Raw genomic sequence first — 19990 nt, forward strand, 5'->3', positions numbered from 1 at the left:
TTACAGAACTGTTGCCCTGGATTCCCAAGGACCACGGAATAAGAAAGGCTAAGGACTGCAATACAAGCCTCAGGACTCACGAAGGGCCCCGGCTTCTGAAGGATTAATCTCGGTGCATGGAATTCCCCTGAACTTTGGCTGTTTCAGCTGCCTTGGGTGCGGCTGGAGAGTGTGACAGGGACAGAGTAGGAAAACCAGTATTGTACTCGTGTCTTCTTCCTATTTTGCCACCATTCAATAAAAGTTATTTTCACCTCTGGAAAGCTGCTGCATTCCTGGATCCTTTATTTCCTGGACTGCTGGAACCCAAGGAGAGAAGGTAACTTTGTTTGGGGAAAAAGCCTAATCCATCTCATATCACATGTACAAGGGGCCGGGGGAGGGTACTCGCTGACTGTGTGCTCAATAGACTCCGTATGGGAACTGTCTCTTTAAATATCTCGGCCACCATTCCCCCCCCCCACTGGTCACCTTGTTAGACTATGGGGATGTTTTTTGGCAGCAGGGACAAGAAAATGGTCCAAGTTGAGGGGAAGATGGATGGTGCGAAACACAGGGATATTCTGGACCAAAACCTGTTTCAGTTTGTCAGTGATTTGAGACTGGGATGGACGTTCATCTTCCAACAAGACAGTAACCCAAAGCATACTGTTAAAGCAACACTTGAGTGTTGGGTAAATGTTTTGGAGTAGCCCAGATAAAACCCAGACCTTAAACCAATTGAGAATCTGTGGTCAGCCTTGAAGATTGCTGTTCACCAGAGGAAACCATCTAACTTGAAGGAGCTGAAACAGTTTTTCCTTGAGGAATGGGCCAAAATCCCAGTGGCAAGATTTGGAAAGCTCTTTTAGAAACTTATCCAAAGTGACTTGTTGCTGTAATTTTTGCAAAAGGAGGCTCTACAAAATACTGACTTTAGGCGGTGAACAGTTATGCACACTTAAGCTTTCAATTATTTATATTTTTTTATTTCGTACTTACTTTACAAAACAAAAAAAAACATATGTTCACAGTTGTAGGCATGTTCTTTACATGAACTGATGCAGCCCTAAACCAAAACCCCAGTGAAATTCCAGGTTGTAAAGTAGCAAAACCTGAGAAATGTAACAGGAGTGGAGAGGGGTAGGTTTGTGAATCCTTTTGCAAACCACAGTAGCTAAGATGGTTTTACTGGTCTTTCATGCAGTGGGGAACTCTCCATGCCGTAAAAGTCTCACTGAGCAAGAAACACAGCTTATTCTGATTTGTCAATTTTCACTTCCTTTTCTAAGCTGTAAAATATTCCCCCTTTTCTCTTTTATAGTAAGGGACTGTTATTCCATAAACATTCTAGTATACAGTTTGTCATACTCTTCAGTACAAGTGAGGGCACCACTGCTAAAACAATTCAGAAAATTAAAGATTAGTAACTCTTAGCTTTTTTCTTCATAAATCAGTAGTACAAGTGAAGATAAGAAACTTTGTAATATGACTTATTAGACAAAAAATCCTCTTTCACTTTTCATTCCCTTCTCAAAATTGCTCAAATCTGTCCAATCAGTTATTCTTTGTACTTCAATATGGTATTGAAGTGTATTGTGAAAATCTCAGTCTCATGTGAAGCGTACCCTACATCTGAGCTTCCTAGGGGTATCAAGAAGAGAAAAATAGGAGCCTTCTTCAGGTCCCCAACTTCCATGGTAATTCATTAGTGCCCCACCTCAGGGGGCTGGTGTAGTCGATCTTCTTGAGCATAAGCAAGCATTTTGAATGACAGCATTTAACTGGTTAACAGCAGCAAATGGCTTTCAGCTCTTTTTTTTTTCTGTTGTAATCCAAGCAACTCTTTTTAAATACCCTCATTTTTTCCACATAGAAGTCCAGCATCATTGCGGACCGAGAGCACACAATCCACAGGATCATCTTCAAGCAAGCAAGAAGTCAGACCACTGAGATTAAAGAGACTGACACGTCAATACAGTTTGTGAGTTTCTTGTTTTTATTCGTTTGAGTATAAATGTATTTCCAATTTACATCTACTGTTCTTAACTGAGTATATGTAGAGGTATGGTGACCTATTGCATAGTAAAAATGAAAAGCGCATAATTCAATATGGGCACTAATCCAGACAAAGAACATACAGTATCATGTAGGTACTGCCAATACCTCAGCATCTAAGTGGTGGGATACATAAAGACCACCTGTGGTTCAAGGGTCGCCATGTAATTGTTGACATAAGTGCATACCACATTGGACCTCATGGCAGCACCCCTTAACTGGATGAAAAACTCACACATGAATGTGAAATAATTACAGTACATTATCAAGCAATGCCAGCACCCAATAGTGTATGTACTCCTATCTATGGCCCCCTTAATTGCAGCCAAGCCTTCTACATGTGCATGGAAAGTCTGTTATTTCATTATTTGCAATTTTGGGCACAAAAATCACTCATGTTGCAACAAAAGGAAGTGCATCTACAACATATTTCATTACGTTTTTGTTAAGATAAATCACTACGATGAGAAAAATTGAACATTACCTTGTGTTTTCATATTATTTATATATACCGTATATATATATATGTATGTGTGTATATATATATATATATATATCCTCTATTTAACCTGAGACAACCAGGATCATTTTTCCCATCGACTCACACTTTACCTGATAAACTGACACTGACATCATGAATTTTATTTTGATTACTCGTTCATTATTATTTATTTTCTATTATTCACTTTTCTATTTAGTGCAGTCCTTTATATCCACATAACTCATCATTATCAAATATATTACATCAGAGACAGTTTGTGCATCTCCCCTCTTCATACATGGCTGCTTACCCCAACTTCTGTCATATTGGCCTTTGCTAATATGGCCACTGCCACACTACATTGCCAGCGTCCTTGAGAAGATCATGTTACTAACTGTATTTTATCATCTCTCTTTATTCTTCTGGTACTATACTCTTTTGCAATATGGCTACTGCCAGACTGCATTATTGAAGACCATGAACAGACCATGGGACCGTTGAGGCAGGCTGGTGTCTTTACTGACTTATCAGGCAACAGTAAAGGGGGTTTTACACTAAGCGATATCGCTAGCAATATCGCTAAAACGTCACTGGTTTTGTGACGTTATAGCGATATTGCTAGCGATATCGCTATGTGTGATACTTACCAGCGACCGGCTCCCCCGCTGTCCATCGCTGATCGCGCGAGAATGTCCGGCTCCATTTCTCGTCGGGCGCTTCCTGCTGAGACTTCCTGCTGTGACGACGAGCGACGCTGGACGCGGGCGGGAGGACGCAGGATCGCTGTGTGTGAATGGTAAGTATCGTGCGCTGCGTCGCTGCTGCATCGCTGTGAGATCTTTCTGTATGAAAGCTCACTAGCGATCATTTAGCGATGCACCAGCGATCCTGACCGGGTCGGATCGCTGGTTGGATCGCTGGTGCATCGCTAAATGTAAAAGGGCCTTAATGGTGCTTGCACCCTGGCTACTTCTCTTGCTGATGTTTAACATATACTCAATGGCTTCTACTGCATATGCTGAACGACCTATAATAAATGTGTATTGTAACCCACAAATCACTCACATTGCTCTGATTCCATGTGGCATTTATACGGAGACTTGATTACACACAGGTGGATTATATTTATCATCATTAATCATTTAGCACAACACTGGATCATTCAGAGATCCACAATGAACTTCTGGAGTGAGTTTGCTGCACTGAAAGTAAAGGGGCCAAATAATATTGCACGCCCCACTTTTTAGTTTTTGAATTTCCATAAAAATTTAAATTAACCAATAAATTTCGTTCAACTTCACAACTGTGTCCCATTTGTTGATTCTTCACCAAAAATTTACCTTTGGTATTTTAATGTTTGAAGCATGATATGTGGGAAAAGGTTGAAAAGTTCCAGGGAGCCGAATACTTTCGCAAGGCACTGTAGTTTGTACTATTTATGTAATTAGACACAATTTATGATTATTATTACTGTTACATTACTATTTTATTCAGCTTGCTGTCACGAAACAATCACTGACCTCAGGGAGACCAGTCAAAGAAAACACTGCGGCAGCCGGCAAAGGCGCTCAATCACAGTGAAATCCTAGGTGCATTGCTCCCTGGGAAATACGAATATGCAAATAAAGTCCATGGAGCCTCATTTAAGAGTCTCAAACACGGGACTTGCCTTTGCCTGCTGCCGCAGTGTTTTCTTTGACTGGTCTCCCTGAGGTCAGTGATTGTTTCGTGATGTTGGTCTACTAGGCATTGCTCCTACCTAGCCAGAATCCTACTCCACACTGATGAGGGGCAACACCCCAAAACAGCTGTCTGTGGATGGATACCTGGCCTTGGTATTTCCCTTGTCATATCTGTAAACTCATAAAGAGCTGGATATTGACTTAAAGGGCCACTTAATATGGTGGTAATGGTGGTTTCCGAAAGGCGCCACTCCTTGGCTGGGTCCTTCCCTGGAGGAAGATCTGGCTAGTTCCGTGTTTGAGACTCTTAAATGAGGCTCCACGGACTTTATTTGCATATTCAGCTTGCAGTGGCATACTCTTTATTACTCTAAATTAATGGGACCTTGTATTCATACCTACACATTACAGTTAGCTTTCTCTTGCTTCTGATTAGCATTCTTCCTATGGGGGGTGGGATATTTATATTCATCTATATACTTTCTGAGATATTCTAAAGCACAATTATAAATGAGAGCCTTCTGCTTGTTATATATCAAAAGTAAGATGGAAGTACTTAATGAATAGTATCCTGTTGACAGCTTTTGTATATTTATGATTTCCTTCTGCTGTTACATTATGATGGGATACTTAAAAGGGTTGTCATGCAATATGAAAAGTTCACAGGTGGCTTGGTACAGGAACATATAAACTAAGTGATACTAGCAAAGGCTGCTCCATGGGCTGCACTTACACAGAAAAAGGAGACATTAGCACTTCACCAGCAGCAGAATTGCTATAATAAACGTGACATCCGCAGCAGATATGTTATGATAATGTGCTGCTCAAAGTCACTTGGCTGCTGCAGCCAATCACCTGGCTGCTGCAGCCAATCACCTGACTGCTGCAGCGTTCCCTGTACTAGTGCAATGGTGACATCACTGCTTCAGGTGGAGCTGCCCTAAATACTAGAGGCCTCTTGATAATAGGCTGGGAATACCATAGGCATGTGCACACTAATTGCATAAGAACCAGAGAGTGCCGATGCCGCCCCCCTATGCACACAGCCAGGAAGTATGCAGAGAGCAGGCATGAGGCAAGAGGCATACAGCATAGAGTCGGCAGCAGACAGAACTCACAGCATGGCCCGGAGTAGTAAGTAAGGTAGGTGGGGGATGGGAGGCCATGCAGTGATGCCGGCAGGGTTGTTACAGTAACCCCTACTTTACGGCCCCTCTTATTCAAGCCTGCCAGTATGACCTGCAGAACGAATATGGGACCACACACAGTCCAGGCCAACACGACATCCTTTGGGAAAGGTAAAGTAGGCGTGCATCACAGGAATCACAGAGTACCAAGTCTCTTGGTGCCTGACGGGGTCAACCTCCACAATGACCTGGAACTCTTGTAACCTGAAAGGTTCCCCTATGTTTAATAACATGAAAAGGCTAGGCAGACAACTGCAGGCTGATATTAATAGCCTAGGAAGAGGCCATGGATATCACCCCTCCCAGACTAAAAACATCAGCGCTCACCTGCCCCAGAAATGGTCCCATCCAAAAGATGCGCCAAATCTACCACTTAGCTTCGCTGTTCCCACTAGCCCTGGTGCAGTGGAAAGTGGTGTGATAGTTGGGGGGTTGATAGCACCTTTGTATTATCAGGTGACATCAAGCTCAGAGGTTAGTAATGGAGAGGCAACTATAAGACGCCCCCCATTACTAACCCCATAGTCATATTGTATAAAGACACAGCAAGAATAAAGTTCTTTATTTGAGATAATGGCACAGACACCTCTAATGAATCTAAATTAAACCATACTCACATCATCGCCCAGTCTAAAAGAGCCAATGTCTCCTGTAACAGAATTAAAATACTAAACAGCAATATTCCTCACCTGTCCACAGAGAAGATAATCCATTTGTCGTGTACCGGGTTTAGCTCTGCTACATCTAGATGGCAGGCTGCATTGCTGCGTGATGTGACTATTCAGCCTGGTATCCAGCAAAGATACTGAGCAGCATGTGTTACTGCTGCTCAGTGTCTCACGGTGAACTCCTATGACCTGACTGACGTCACCACGAGCATGACAAATTTCTCATGCTCTACAAGGAATTATGGGAAAGCTCATGCAGTGGAACCTGAGGTCATGTGAGCTTTCTATGATTAATTTTATCTACAGCAGTGTTTAAAATGCAGCACTCATATTTGCTGATTTTCACAAATTGGACTGCAAAGACCTATGAAGTTCATAAAGTACGCCGATGTCGACTCCCTTTCTTTGATGTGGGCTCCGGCATTGAGCCCACATCTTTTCTGGCACGCATGTGCCTCTAACAGCTGCCGGTGAAATCGCGATCCACCTGCAGCTGATAACTAGTTAAATGCCACTGTCAAACTCTGACAGCGGCATTTAACACGCGCTTCCGGCAAGCGCGCCAGAACTCCTGCCCATCGATGCCCATGTCACATGACCATAGGTCACCGATGGGTTGGCATGACAACCAGAGGTCTCCAGCAGACCTCTATGGTTGTCACTGCTGGATTGCTATGAGTGCTGCCCGGTGGTCGGCGCTCATAGCAAATGAGCAATTCTGCTACATACAGGCAATCTGTTCATCACGTGTATGTAACAGAGCCGTTCGGGTTATGGCATCTTCTAGTCACTATGGAGACTATTATTGAAGCATGTCAAATTTAAAAGAAAAAGTTTTAAAAAATATTAAAATAAAAAAATAAAAGTTGAAATCACTCTCATTCAAAATAAAACAATAAAAAATCAAACATACACATATTTGTTACCGCCGTATTCAGAATCACCCCATGCATATAAAAAAATAATTAACCCGATCGCTAAATGGCGTAACGAGAAAAAAAGTAAAAATGCCAGAATTACTTTTTTTGGTCTCCGAAACATTGCATTAAAATGCAATGGGCTATAAAAAGATCATATCTGCACCAAAATGATATCATTAAAAATATCAGCTCGGTACACAAAAAATAAGCCCTCACCCAACCCGAGATCACAAAAAATGGAAACGCTATGGGTATCATAAAATGGCGCAATTTTTATTTTTTAAACAACCTTTGGAATTTTTTTTCACCACTTAGATAAAAAAGAACCTAGACATATTTGGTGTCTATGAACTCGTAATGAGTTTTGCTTTGAAAAAGACACTTTCCTTGAAAAAGACATGGTGGTCGATACGTGTTGGTCCGTGTTTCCTTTCCAGCCAACTCCATACACATGGGTTTGAACTTATTTATTGACACTGTTCAATCCCTGCCTTTTTTCCCAGGTTTTTTTCTTATTATGCCTTTTTGATCTTTCTCCTCTGAGCTTTTTATATATTTTTTTATTGGGCTTACACCATATATTTATTTGGTGATCTTATGGGTCCTGTATTCTGTGGCCATGATGAAAATGCATAGTCAGCATGGTTAAGGCTTAGGAATTAAATCAATACTTGGGATGTTATTGGGATTGTGTATGGAATAATTATTGTGGAAGAATTTTTTGATTACTATATTGATCTGTAATATTATTATCTGGCTACTAGGATTATGATTATTTTAAAATATATATTTATGGATCAATTTGAGTAGTCCAGTGGTTTGGACACTTTTTAAGTGCTTTTAATTTTTTCTTGCTCTCTAAATATGAATAAAAATAATTAAATATTCAGTGATCCCGTGTTTATGTGCATATGTTATTTTTCTCCTTGTATGTAATGTGATTCTATGGATATGCATTTAGGTGATCCTGTTTGAGTATTGCTTTTAGATGGTGCTCGCTTAACTCTGTATATTCGCCATTAAAAATGTCAGCTCTGAACACAAAAAATAAGCCCTCAGCCAACCCGATATCACGAAAAATGGAGACGCTATGGGTATCAGAAAATTGCACAATTTTTTTTAAACAAACTTTGGAATTTTTTTTCACTACTTACCGTATATACAAAAGAATCTAGGCATGTTTGGTGTCTATGAACTCGTAATGAGTTTTGCTTTTCTGCTGCTTTGTAATGCATTGAGAAAGGAAAAAATGTCTAATTGTAATTCAAGTGTAGCAGGACAAATGCCAGCTACACCATATTTCACCAATGAAAATGAGACTGGCACTGCTCTCTGTCTCACTGTCCCCTGATCAATTGAATCTCTAAATTATTCACAGACTACTACTCTCATGTTCTTCACTGCTTCAGATGTACCCACCTGGTCAAAATTGTTGGTACCCTCGTGTAATGACAGAAAAACCCACAATGGTCACAGAAATAACTTGAATCCAACAAAAGTAATAATAAATAAAAAGTCTATGAAAATGAATCCTATTGAGCATCTTTGGAAAGAGCTGAAACGTGCCGTCTGGAAAAGGCAACCTTCAAACATGAGACAACTGGAGAAGTTTGCTCTTGAGGTGTGGGCCAAAATACCTGTTGAGAGGTGCAGAAGTCTCATTGACAGTTACAGGAATCAATTGATTGCAGTGATTGCCTCAAAAGGTTGTGCAACAAAATATTAAGTTAAGGGTACCATCATTTCTGTTCAGGCCTAATTCATGAGTTTTATTTTTTTAAAATTCTGTGGAAGCATGGTTGAAAAGCAATGTCTGACTTTCATTTGTTCATTTTCATAGATTTTTTATCTATTATTACTTTTGTCAGATTCAAGTTATTTCTGTGACCATTGTGGGTTTTTCTGTCATTAAATGAGGGGTACCAACAATTTAGACCGTGTGTATAGCACATTACTATCTGGAGTATTGTTAATGCATTGGACTTTCCCTTCTTTCTTCTATTCCTAAGCTGTTAGCTTTAACATCTTCTCACTGTTCTAAGTCACCTGATAAAGGCTGCTGCATTCCCTGCCTATGCAATTATAGAGGCAATGATAGCCCATCCTGATTGACTGCTCTATACCATATAATGTGAGTGCTGCAACAGATTATGGGAAATCCCATGAGGTCACACCTGAGGTTATTTTATTGTTCCTTGTCTAATGCAATCTTCTGCAATGTGTAATATCAGCACTCTGGTATATACTGAAAGCAAAGCAAAAAGAGATCAATATAACAGGGGACAAAACAAACTGACACAAGCAGTAACATATGGGCGGTGATCCAGCATAGCCCCAGCAGAAGCGATCTGACCCGCACAAAGCAGAGATAGACAAAACCAGATCAAATGCAAAAAAATTAGCAAATGAACCACTTAGCTGAACGATGTAGGAACAGAGCAGGAGACATCAGACATCAGATCTCAGAAGGCACAGGAAGAAAATCACCAGCAGGGATTGAAGGAAGTCAGCTGTCTTAAATACACCAGTCAGAAACCCCAGATCTCCATTCGTCATCATCATTATCAGGTGGCAAGCCTCTGTCAATCTGACCAGCACCACTACCTCCAGTAACCATCAGAGGGAGCCCAGAAAGAGAACTCGCAACACCTCTGTCAATCTGACCAGCTCCACTACTTTCAGTAACCACCAGAGGAAGCCCAGAAAGAGAATTCACAACACATGGCCCTACTGACTGGGATCAGGAAAACCCTGTATCTTACACACGGTTAACCTTTCCTATGTGAACTATCTACATGGCTCTTGCTACTGGACTATAGTGTGCCCCCTCTAGTGGCTTGACTAAGGTACTGCACTTTCCTTATGTACAGATTTATATACAGCTTGCAGCAATGCAGCATACAAGACTATTTGCAATTATGTACATTACCTCGCAATATATATATATATGTGTATATATATATATATACATAGCAGCAATATATTTAGTACACCCCTTACATATAAAATATAATTACTCAGGGATCATGATTATTCCAGGGGAAGCTACATGATCTGGTAGAACACTTAAGGTCGCTGTGCTCCTTTTGTATCTCTGTTTTCACTTTTACACTTTTTAAATATTTAATATGTTTTCTGTGTCCTTTTTGTCACTAAAAAACTTTGAAAACAATATTTATTTTTATATTTTTCCAGTAGTTTATGTCTTTTACACGACATAATTTACCAAGTGCTTTCTATCCCTCTCTTCTCAACTTAAGTTATAAATAGTGATGAGCAAACGTGCTCAGATAAGGTGATATCTAAGCATGCTCACGTGGTAGGCGAGTGTCTTCAGTGTGCTCAAAAAATATGGTAGAGGGGCATAACCTGGACACTGACACTGATGGAGTGAGTAGCAGTGGGTCGTGCTCCGGAGCTACATCTTTTAAATCGACATACAGCTCTACTTAAAGAAGGATTTCTCTATTCATTTCTACACTAGAGCATGTAGGAACTCTCCTGGAGTAGATCAATACCTAATTTGTCCTGGTAGGTGACTTAACAAAAAAGCTATATTACAAACAACCTGGTGGGAGATTGACGTTGAGTAATGGGAAGTTTACTGGCTAGTGGCTCCTGTATCCAGTGATGCAGCTAACTGTTAGGACTCAGTAACCTTTGGATATTGTCACTTAGGAAAGGATCATCATCTTGAAAATAGCATCATAGGACACAGGATTTTTATTAGATAATTTTGACATCTGGATTTTTAAAATTGATGTATGGGTATTAGAGATATAATCAGTAAAGTTCAGCAGTAAAGTGATCCTGAAAGACGAAAAAATCTTTGTGTGACACAGCTACTAAAAGAGTTCCTCTGCTGTCAATTAAATTCAGAGAAACCTCCTTGATTCCAACTGTTATCCTGCAGGATGTATTTTAACTCAACTTGAGCGTAGTGAGTTTAGTTTGGTTCCTACACTTGACATAAAGCTCTTTCATCGCTTGCCATTTGCTTCATAAGAAAACTATACCATTGTCAAGGCAACCCCTGTAGGTGTAGTCTTCTGAATTAATTACCCAAATTGCCAAGCTCCTTACTGGGATACTAAGCTACAGGCATTGAAAAGAAGGTTTGCTTTAAATCTTTCTTTAACTTTAACCAACAAAATAATTTAACTTTATTTATATTCAGAGCAGCACCACAGATCAGGTATTTCCAACTTTTAGAGATACGCTATTGCATGTTTAATGCCTATTTGTTACTGATTCCAGGCTCTGAAGCTGAGGAGAACTGTTACTTAGTCTACTTTTGTGCTTTTCTTCAGCAAAATGGAGAAAAGAGCAACTAAATATAAAATGAATGCTGCATCTACTAGTAAATTCTCTATGTCAAAGGGCATTATTGATGAAATGGATACAACCTTCTCGGCCAAAAGAAAAGAGCCGGGATTCTGGGGCTTCAGAGACTCAAATTTTTATGCTGACTTGGTTATTGACCATGATTCTGAGAGCACTTCTCCAAAACAATGTCTAGTGTAAAATAGACCCAGGTTAGTCTAGAATGTTCCCTGTTCTGCGATGTCAGATATAAGATCTTCACAAGAATTGATGATCTTCTATCAATTGGGAAAATTATATGAGAAGTCTAACCAAATCCTTAATTGACAATATAGAATTGGCTTTTGAAAAGCAAGCAAAATTATTTGAATCCAGCATTGTCTCTATCTTTAAAAGATTTGAAGTAAGTGAAAAAAGAGTAGAAGTGATGGAGAGAAAGACAAAAGTCTTGACCAAAGATAATCAGGATATGCAAATAGAAATTTGTAAGATTGCTGGATAGGAATAAGAGAAATAATGTTAAAATTAAGATGACTTCTGGAAAGCATAATGCAAAATAATTTATCAAACTATACTAATTCCATCCTCAAAAAAATATTCCCTCTTTCAATTATCTTGAGATGACTATTGATAGGATTCATCGCCTCCTCCACCTAGCTTCCATCACAGCGGATCTTCCAAGAAACACAATCCTAAGGATACATTTCTTCAACACCAATGACAAATTATTGAATTTTATTAAAGAAAAGAAACACCTACCTGAACCTTATAGTGATATTAAAATCTTCTCTGATCTTTCCAGACACACTTTCATCTATAAGGTCATTCTCAGAAGTGATTAAAACATTACATCAACTCGACATCAACTATAGAGGGGGCTTTCCTACTAAACTTTTGATTCTTTAGAGGTAAGACTATACGTTCAAGGGGCGTTCATTAAAGATTTCCCCTGACCCACTTCCTGTGTACTGAGAGCAATGAAACTTGGCATAGTCATTAGTCCTTCTCTACATAGGTGCAACCTAGGGGCGCACACTTCTCCCATCTCTTTAAGCAACTGTAAACACCTCAATTGTAGAAGTCGACAGGTTTCTCCAAAAGCCACGTTGTGATTTCAGAAATCAGAGTCTCATCATCTGGAAAATACTTGCCCTTCAAAAATAACTTAATTGTTGGAAAGAGGTGGAAGTCTGATGGTGCGAGGTCAGGTGAATAATAATGACAATAATAATAAATAATCTTTATTTATATAGTGACAACATATTCTGCAGCACTTTACAGTTTAACAGTTTCAAAACACAAGTCATAAGGAACAACGTTAGCAATACAATAATTAAAGCAAAATAAGACGACCCTGCTCGTGAGAGCTTACAATCTACAATGAGGTGGGGGAGATACAAAGTACAGGTGTGTATTTACAATGATGCATTTACAATGCTGGCCCAGCCATCTTGAGGGAGTGAAGGATGGATGGATATAGTGAATGGGCTACACATGCACACTTACACATAAAATGACTTTGATTAGTAAACGTGACAGACTGCTCTGAACAATTGCATTTTGAGGGAGGGCTTAAAACTATGCAAATTGTGGATTGTCCTAATTTCTTGGGGTAGAGCATTCCAGAGGATTGGCGCAGCGCAGAAGTCTTGGAGTCGGGAGTGGGAGGTACGGATTAGTACAGAGGTTAGTTGAAAGTCGTTTGCAGAGTGCAGCAGTCGGTTAGGCTGATAGACAGAAATGAGGGAGGAGATGTAGGGGGGTGCTGCACTGTGGAGGGCTTTGTGTAAGGTGATGCGGTGGAATTTCAAAGCCACAGGAGCATGCTTTCATTTGGGCAACAAGTGAGTTGTGAACTGGTGTATTGTCTTGCAGAAGGCGGACATCTTTGGTAAGCATGCCTAGTCTCTTGGTTTTGATAGCCTCCTGTAATTTCGACAGCAGTGAAGTATGCCCCAGTGATCGTGGTACCCTTTTCTAGGAAATCCATCAATGCTACTCCGTACTGGTCCCAAAATACTGTGAGCATGACCTTGCCTGCTGAGGGTTGGTCACGTGTGGTGAGTCATGATGCTTCAATTGTATCAACTGGACTTTAGTCTTAGGATCATAGTGATGGAGCCAGCTTTCATCCTGTGTAATCAGGCTATTGAAAAAGTCATCCTAGTTTCCATTGCATATCGCCAATAGAGCCTGAAAGCATTCGACTTGCTCATGCTTTTGGAAAGGTGTGAGCAGCCGGGGAATCCAGAGAGCGGATACTTTATGCATGTGAAGATGGTCTTTGATGATATTTTCCATGAACCCCACACTAATCTTGACATTTTGGGCTAGGTGGCAAATGGTTACTCAGCGATTTTCCAAAATGGTGACCTCTACTTACTGGATGGTGTGTTCATCAATAGTAGATTGGGGTCGCTCTGGAATTAGAGCTGTTTGAACCGAAGTCCGACACATTTGAATTGACGATGCCAGTTCTTGACTACATCATATGATGGGGAATCATCACCATAAACCTATTTCATCTCATCAAACATCTCCTTTTGGTGTGCGGCCTTTCAAGTAAAGGAATTTGATAACTTCTCTGTAATCCACTGGGTCCATTATCAAACCTCACACCACTTCAGCATCTGTAAAATCAAGACCGTTATTGGTTCTGAGTTACAAATTGGCATGTAACCTATAGAGACTTATATCATTACACAGGTGCAGTTTCAGCGTCTTTTGATAAATAAAAGTGGGTCAAGGGAAATCTTTAGTTCCTGTATCTTTAACTCGGTAGGAGGATTTGACTTGATTTCTAGCATTCAAGAGGGACTGGTCCCCAAGACATGTGTTGATAGGTTTGGAGTACTTCCTTTTGTGTGGATTAAAAGATGCTTCTCTGGATCTTTTTTCCACAAACTGTTCACCAAAAAAGAAGATAACCCTTTAACTGCTTCCCGACCGCCAACGGTAGATAAACGTCGGTGCTTGCTGGGCTTTGGGCAGCGCCGACGTTTATCTACTTCGGCGGTTTTGTGCCCCCCGGGACCCCCACATACCTTATAATGCAGGGATCCCGGCCCACAATGCTTGATGTGACCCCCAACCTCATCGAGGCCTGATTGGTTCAGGTCCTGATGACGTCAGCGTCACAGCAGCCAATGAGAGAGCTCACTGGGAAAGCTGCTTGTTGCCCGGCGATCTGACTTATTGTAAAACGACTTCTCCTTTGATCTCGCACTGATGGATGATCAGAAGAGAAGCAGCGTTACTGTGTGACTAGATCACTGCCTGGCACAGCTGATCGCTGCCTGGCACAGCTGTGCAAGGCAGCGATCTTGTCACACAGTAACGCTGCTTCTCCTCTGATCATCTGTCAGTGCGAGCTCAGAGGAGAAGTGGCGTTACTATGTGCCAGGCAGTGATCTTGTCATATAATAACGCTGCTTCTCCTCTGATCTCCTGTCAGTGTGAGATCAGAGGAGAATTGGTGTTACTATGTGCCAGGCAGCGATCTTGTCACATAGTAATGCTGTTTCTCTTCTGATCTCCTGTCAGTGCGAGATCAGAGGAGAAGTGGCGTTACTGTGTGTCAGATCGCCGGGCAGCGATCTTGTCACAACAAAACAAAAAAAAGTAAAGAAAAAAAAGCAGGTGTGCAGGTTAGGGTTAGGGCTAGGGTTAGGGCTAGAGCTAGGGTTAGGGCTAGGGTTAGGGTTAGGGCTAGGATAAGGACTAGGTGTTGTGAGTTCATTCTCACCAGTTGTGAGATCCCCTTCTGGACTCCCTCTGGTGGTGACGGGAGGTGGTGCGGCTGGTTTGATCGGTGGAGATCTGCCACCTGAGAATGAGGATGATGATTGGATCTCAGGATTCTCAGATTGGATTTAAGACAGCCGACGCCCTATTCAGTTGCTGGTGATTCCTTCTGGCTTGTCAGCTCTTGGTTTTCAGCTCTGTTCCAGTCATCTAAAGCTAAGTTTTTCTGCTAATGTTCACCCTTGATTTTGTTGGTCTATTCAGTTTTTTGTGTGGTCTGCCAGCCCTGGCTGGGGGCTGAGCTGAATTTCCACTCTTATTTATCAGTATTTTGCCAATTGGCTTTTTGTCCCTTTCTAGTTCAGTCTCTTTTTGCTCTGTCTCAGAATATTCCAGAATGCTGATATAGTGGGAGAAGTCTAGTGACTTTAGGGTTCATTTTGCTATCAGAAGTGTTGGACATTATTTTTGTAGGGTTTTTTGCAGGTTGCAGACAGAGACTTGCCTTTCCTTTCCTGTCTAGTTAGTTTGGGCTCCATCATTTGCTCAGCCTATTTTCCTGCCTGTGTTTGTGCCTTCATCTTGTTTCACCATCAATACATGTGTGGGGGCTATCGATTCCTTTGGGGTTTGCTCTGGGGCAGTTAGTTTACCCCTTTCTTGCTTTAGGCTTATGTAGTCCTCCGGCCGTGACGAGGTGTCTAGGAACATCGTAGGCACGCTCCACGGCTACTGCTAGTTGTGTGGTAAGATCAGGGATCTGCAATCTGCAGTTACCAACTTCTCTGGTTTTCTGTGGCTTAGCTTGTTTTGTTTTTTTCTCCTCAGTGACCCATTCATAACAGAATCACCAGCCTTACCGCAGATTGTAGGGTACTCAAAAGCAGGAAAGAATTGTAAAAAAAAAGTGTCAGAATTTTTTTTTTTTTATATATATATATATATTTTTTCCTCTTTTTCTCTGGGGCCATAGGAGGATATTTTTTTTTTTTAAATGGAGATTAAGAAATTGTCTGATCGTGTGGAGCAGCTCGCTGCTGAAGTGCGGGGAATTTCCGCCTATCTCGCTTATTCACATGCTGCTGAACCAAGGATCCCTACTCCTGATGTGTTTTTTGGGGATCGGTCTAAATTTTTGAATTTTAAGAATAATTGTAAATTATTTCTTGCCTTGAAGCTTAATTCATCGGGGAGCTCTGCGCAGCAGGTTAAATTTGTCATCTCTTTGCTGAGCAGCGATCCCCAGGATTGGGCGTTTTCTTTGACACCTGAAGATCCTATTCTGACTAATGTGGATGCATTTTTTCAAGCCTTGGGGTTGTTGTATGATGAACCTAATGCTATTGATCAAGCTGAGAAAGCCCTATTGGCATTGAACCAGGGTCAGGATTCTGCAGAGTTATACTGTCAAAAAATCCGAAAGTAGACGGTCCTTACTACCTGGAATGATGGTGCCTTGGCAGCTCTCTTTCGGAAGGGTCTGCCAGAAACCGTAAAAGATACTATGGTGGGATTTCCTGTTCCCTCTGGTCTTGCCGATTCTATGTCATTAGCCATTCAATTTGATCGGCGTTTACATGAACGCAAAACTACACGAGAGGAGTTGCCACCTTTTGGACAAATGTCTGAACCTATGCAATGTGATAGAGTTTTGTCTAGGGTGCAACGTCAGGAGTTTAGAAGGCGTAATAAGCTGTGTTTTTTCTGTGGAGACGTCGCTCATATTATTTCTGTCTGCCCAAAACGAGAGAAACGTTTTGCACACACATTTGCTGTGGGCAGTATACAACCTAAGTTTCTTTTGGCAATTACACTGATCTGCTCCTTATCTACATTTTCCATGAAGGCTTTTGTGGATTCAGGAGCAGCATTGAATCTGATGGATTTGGACTTTGCTAAACGTTGTGGTTTTTCCATGACGCCTCTGCGGATGCCTATTCCTTTGAGGGGTATTGATGCTACTCCTTTGGTGGAGAATAAACCTCAGTTTTGGACCCAGGTGACGATGCAGGTTGCCCCAGACCACCAAGAAAATGGTAAATTTTTGGTGCTGCATAATTTGCATGATACTATTGTTCTGGGTTTTCCTTGGTTGCAAACTCATAATCCAGTTTTGGATTGGAAATGTGGATCTGTGGTGAGTTGGGATTGTCAGTGTGTTCTTAGGGACGCTCCTATTTTCTCCACCTCTCCTCAGTCTCATGATATTCCTGATTATCTAGCCGATTTTTCTGATGTATTTAATGAGAGCAAGTCTGCGTCTTTGCCTCCTCATAGGAGTTATGACTGTGCAATTGAGTTGATGCCTGGGTGTAAATTTCCCAAGGGTCGGCTTTTCAACTTATCAGTACCCGAACATGATGCTATGCGATCCTATATTAAGGAGGCATTGGAGAAGGGTCATATTAGACCATCCTCGTCACCTTTAGGTGCTGTTTTTTTTGTGGCCAAGAAAGATGGTTCATTAAGACCGTATACAAGATGACGGTTAAATATCAGAACCCGTTACCTCTGATTTCTAATTTATTCTCCAGAGTTAAGAGTGCCTGCTGGTTTACTAAGCTTGACCTCAGGGGGGCGTATAATCTTATTCGCATCAAGCACAGGGATGAATGGAAGATGGCGTTTAATTCTCCGGAGGGACATTTTGAGTACCTGGTGATGCCTTTTGGGCTCACTAATGCCCCTTCTGTCTTCCAGTCCTTTATGAATGATATTTTCCGTGACTTTGTGGATAAGTTTTTGATCATCTATTTGGATGATATTTTGATCTTTTCTAGTGATTGGGATTCTCATGTGGAACACGTCCGGACTGTGTTCCGGATTTTGAGAGAGAATTCCCTGTTTGTTAAGGGATCGAAATGCCTCTTTGGTGTACAGAGGATTTCATTTTTGGGATTTATCTTATCTCCATCAACTATTGAAATTGACCCGGCCAAGGTACAGGCCATTTATGATTGGGTTCAGCCTACTTCTTTGAAGGCCCTCCAGAAGTTTTTCGATTTTGCTAATTTCTATCGTAAATTTATAGGTAATTTTTCTGGTATTGTCAAACCACTGACTGATCTGACCAAGAAGGGTGCTGATGTGCTGAATTGGTCTCCTGAGGCTATCTCAGCATTTCAGGAGCTTAAGCAGAGATTTACTTCAGCTCCAGTTTTACGGCAACCTGATGTCTCACTTCCATTTCAGGTGGAGGTAGATGCTTCTGAGATTGGTGCAGGAGCTGTTTTGTCCCAAAAAGACCCTGTGACTTCTAAGAGGAATCCCTGTGCCTTCTTTTCTCGAAAGTTCTCCCCATCTGAACGCAACTATGACGTGGGGAATCTGGAATTGTTGGCCATGAAGTGGGCATTTGAGGAGTGGAGACATTGGTTGGAGGGAGCTAGACATCAAGTTGTGGTCCTCACCGATCACAAGAATTTGATTTATCTGGAGTCAGCCAAACGCTTGAATCCTAGACAGGCTAGATGGGCCTTGTTTTTTACGCATTTTAATTTTGTGGTCTCTTTTCTTCCGGGCACTAAGAATGTTAAGGCAGACGCCCTTTCTAGGAGTTTCTTTGCCAATTCTCTTAGTGTGACCGAGCCTACTACCATCCTAGGTGAGGGGGTAGTTCTTTCTGCCATTTCGCCCGATTTGAGATACGCCCTGGAGGAATTTCAGGAGGATAAACCTGAGCGTTGCCCTATGGGAAAATTGTATGTTCCTGACCAGTAGAGAAAGAGAGTGATGTCTGAAATTCATCGCTCCACATTGGCTGGTCATCCAGTTATTTTTGGTACCAGAGATTTGGTGAGTCGGTCCTTTTGGTGGCCTGCCTTATCTCATGACGTCAGGAATTTTGTACAGTCCTGTTGGACTTGTTCTCAGTCTAAACCCTGTTCTCGTTCTAGTGGGTTGCTGGTGCCCTTGCCGGTGCCCAAGAGGCCATGGACCCATATCTCAATGGATTTTATTTCTGATCTTCCTGTCTCTCAGAGAATGACTGTTATCTGGGTGATTTGTGATAGATTTTCGAAAATGGTCCATCTTGTACCACTCCCAAAGTTGCCATCTTCTGCTGAGTTGGTGCCCTTGTTTTTACAGCAAGTGGTTCGGTTACATGGGATTCCTGAGAAGATTGTGTCCGACAGAGGAGTCCAGTTTGTTTCCAGATTCTGGAAAGCCTTTTGTTCCAATCTGGGAATTCAGTTATCCTTCTCCTACACGTTTCATCCCCAGGCCAATGGACAGACTAAGAGAACAAACCAGACCATGGAGTCTTATTTGAGATGTTTTATATCTGCTGATCAGGATGATTGGGTCTAATTTTTGCCCTTGGCCGAATTCGCGCTGAACAATAGAGCTAGTTCTGCCACTTTGATGTCACCCTTTTTCTGTAATTTTGGGTTTCATCCTCGGTTCTCTTCAGGGCAAGTGGAATCTTCGTCCTGCCCAGGTGTGGACACTGTGGTTAAGAGAATGCAGCAGATATGGGACCAAGTGGTGGATAAGTTGTCACTTTCTCAGGAAAAGGCCCAGCGATTTTCCAACCGGCATAGGACCATTGGTCCCCGGTTTAAAGTGGGTGATATGGTTTGGTTGTCGTCTAAGAATATTCCTATGAAGGTTGCATCTCCTAAATTTAAGCCAAGATTTATTGGTCCTTATAAGAGTTTGGAAATTCTTAATCCTGTTTCATTTCGATTGGCTCTTCCAGTTACATTCAAGATCCTTAACGTATTTCACAAATCTCTGTTGAAGAGGTTTGTTGAGCCAGTGGTTCCTATGGCAGCACCTCCTGACCCTGTGTTGGTCGAAGGCAATGTGGAATATGAGGTAGAGAAAATATTGGATTCTCTTTTGGTTAGATGGAGACTCCAGTATTTGGTCAAATGGAAGGGTTATGGTCAGGAGGATAATTCTTGGGTCTCTGCCTCCGATATTCATGCCAATAGATTGGTTC

The 19990-nt window shown here is 41.5% G+C and overlaps 1 protein-coding gene across 1 annotated transcript in view; it reads left to right on the forward strand.

Annotated features, from left to right (window-relative positions):
- Positions 1-19990, forward strand: part of EPB41L4B (erythrocyte membrane protein band 4.1 like 4B) — a 1031490-nt gene that overhangs the window by 989062 nt on the left and 22438 nt on the right. Inside the window, exon 21 of the mRNA XM_073587745.1 lies at positions 1856-1963. Coding sequence (XP_073443846.1) covers positions 1856-1963 — 108 coding nt within the window. The remainder of the gene's footprint in view (positions 1-1855; positions 1964-19990) is intronic.

Source organism: Dendrobates tinctorius, unplaced genomic scaffold (assembly GCF_039654945.1).
Source record: "Dendrobates tinctorius isolate UK_male_01 unplaced genomic scaffold, ASM3965494v1 ptg000102l, whole genome shotgun sequence".
Classification (NCBI taxonomy): Eukaryota; Metazoa; Chordata; class Amphibia; order Anura; family Dendrobatidae; genus Dendrobates; species Dendrobates tinctorius.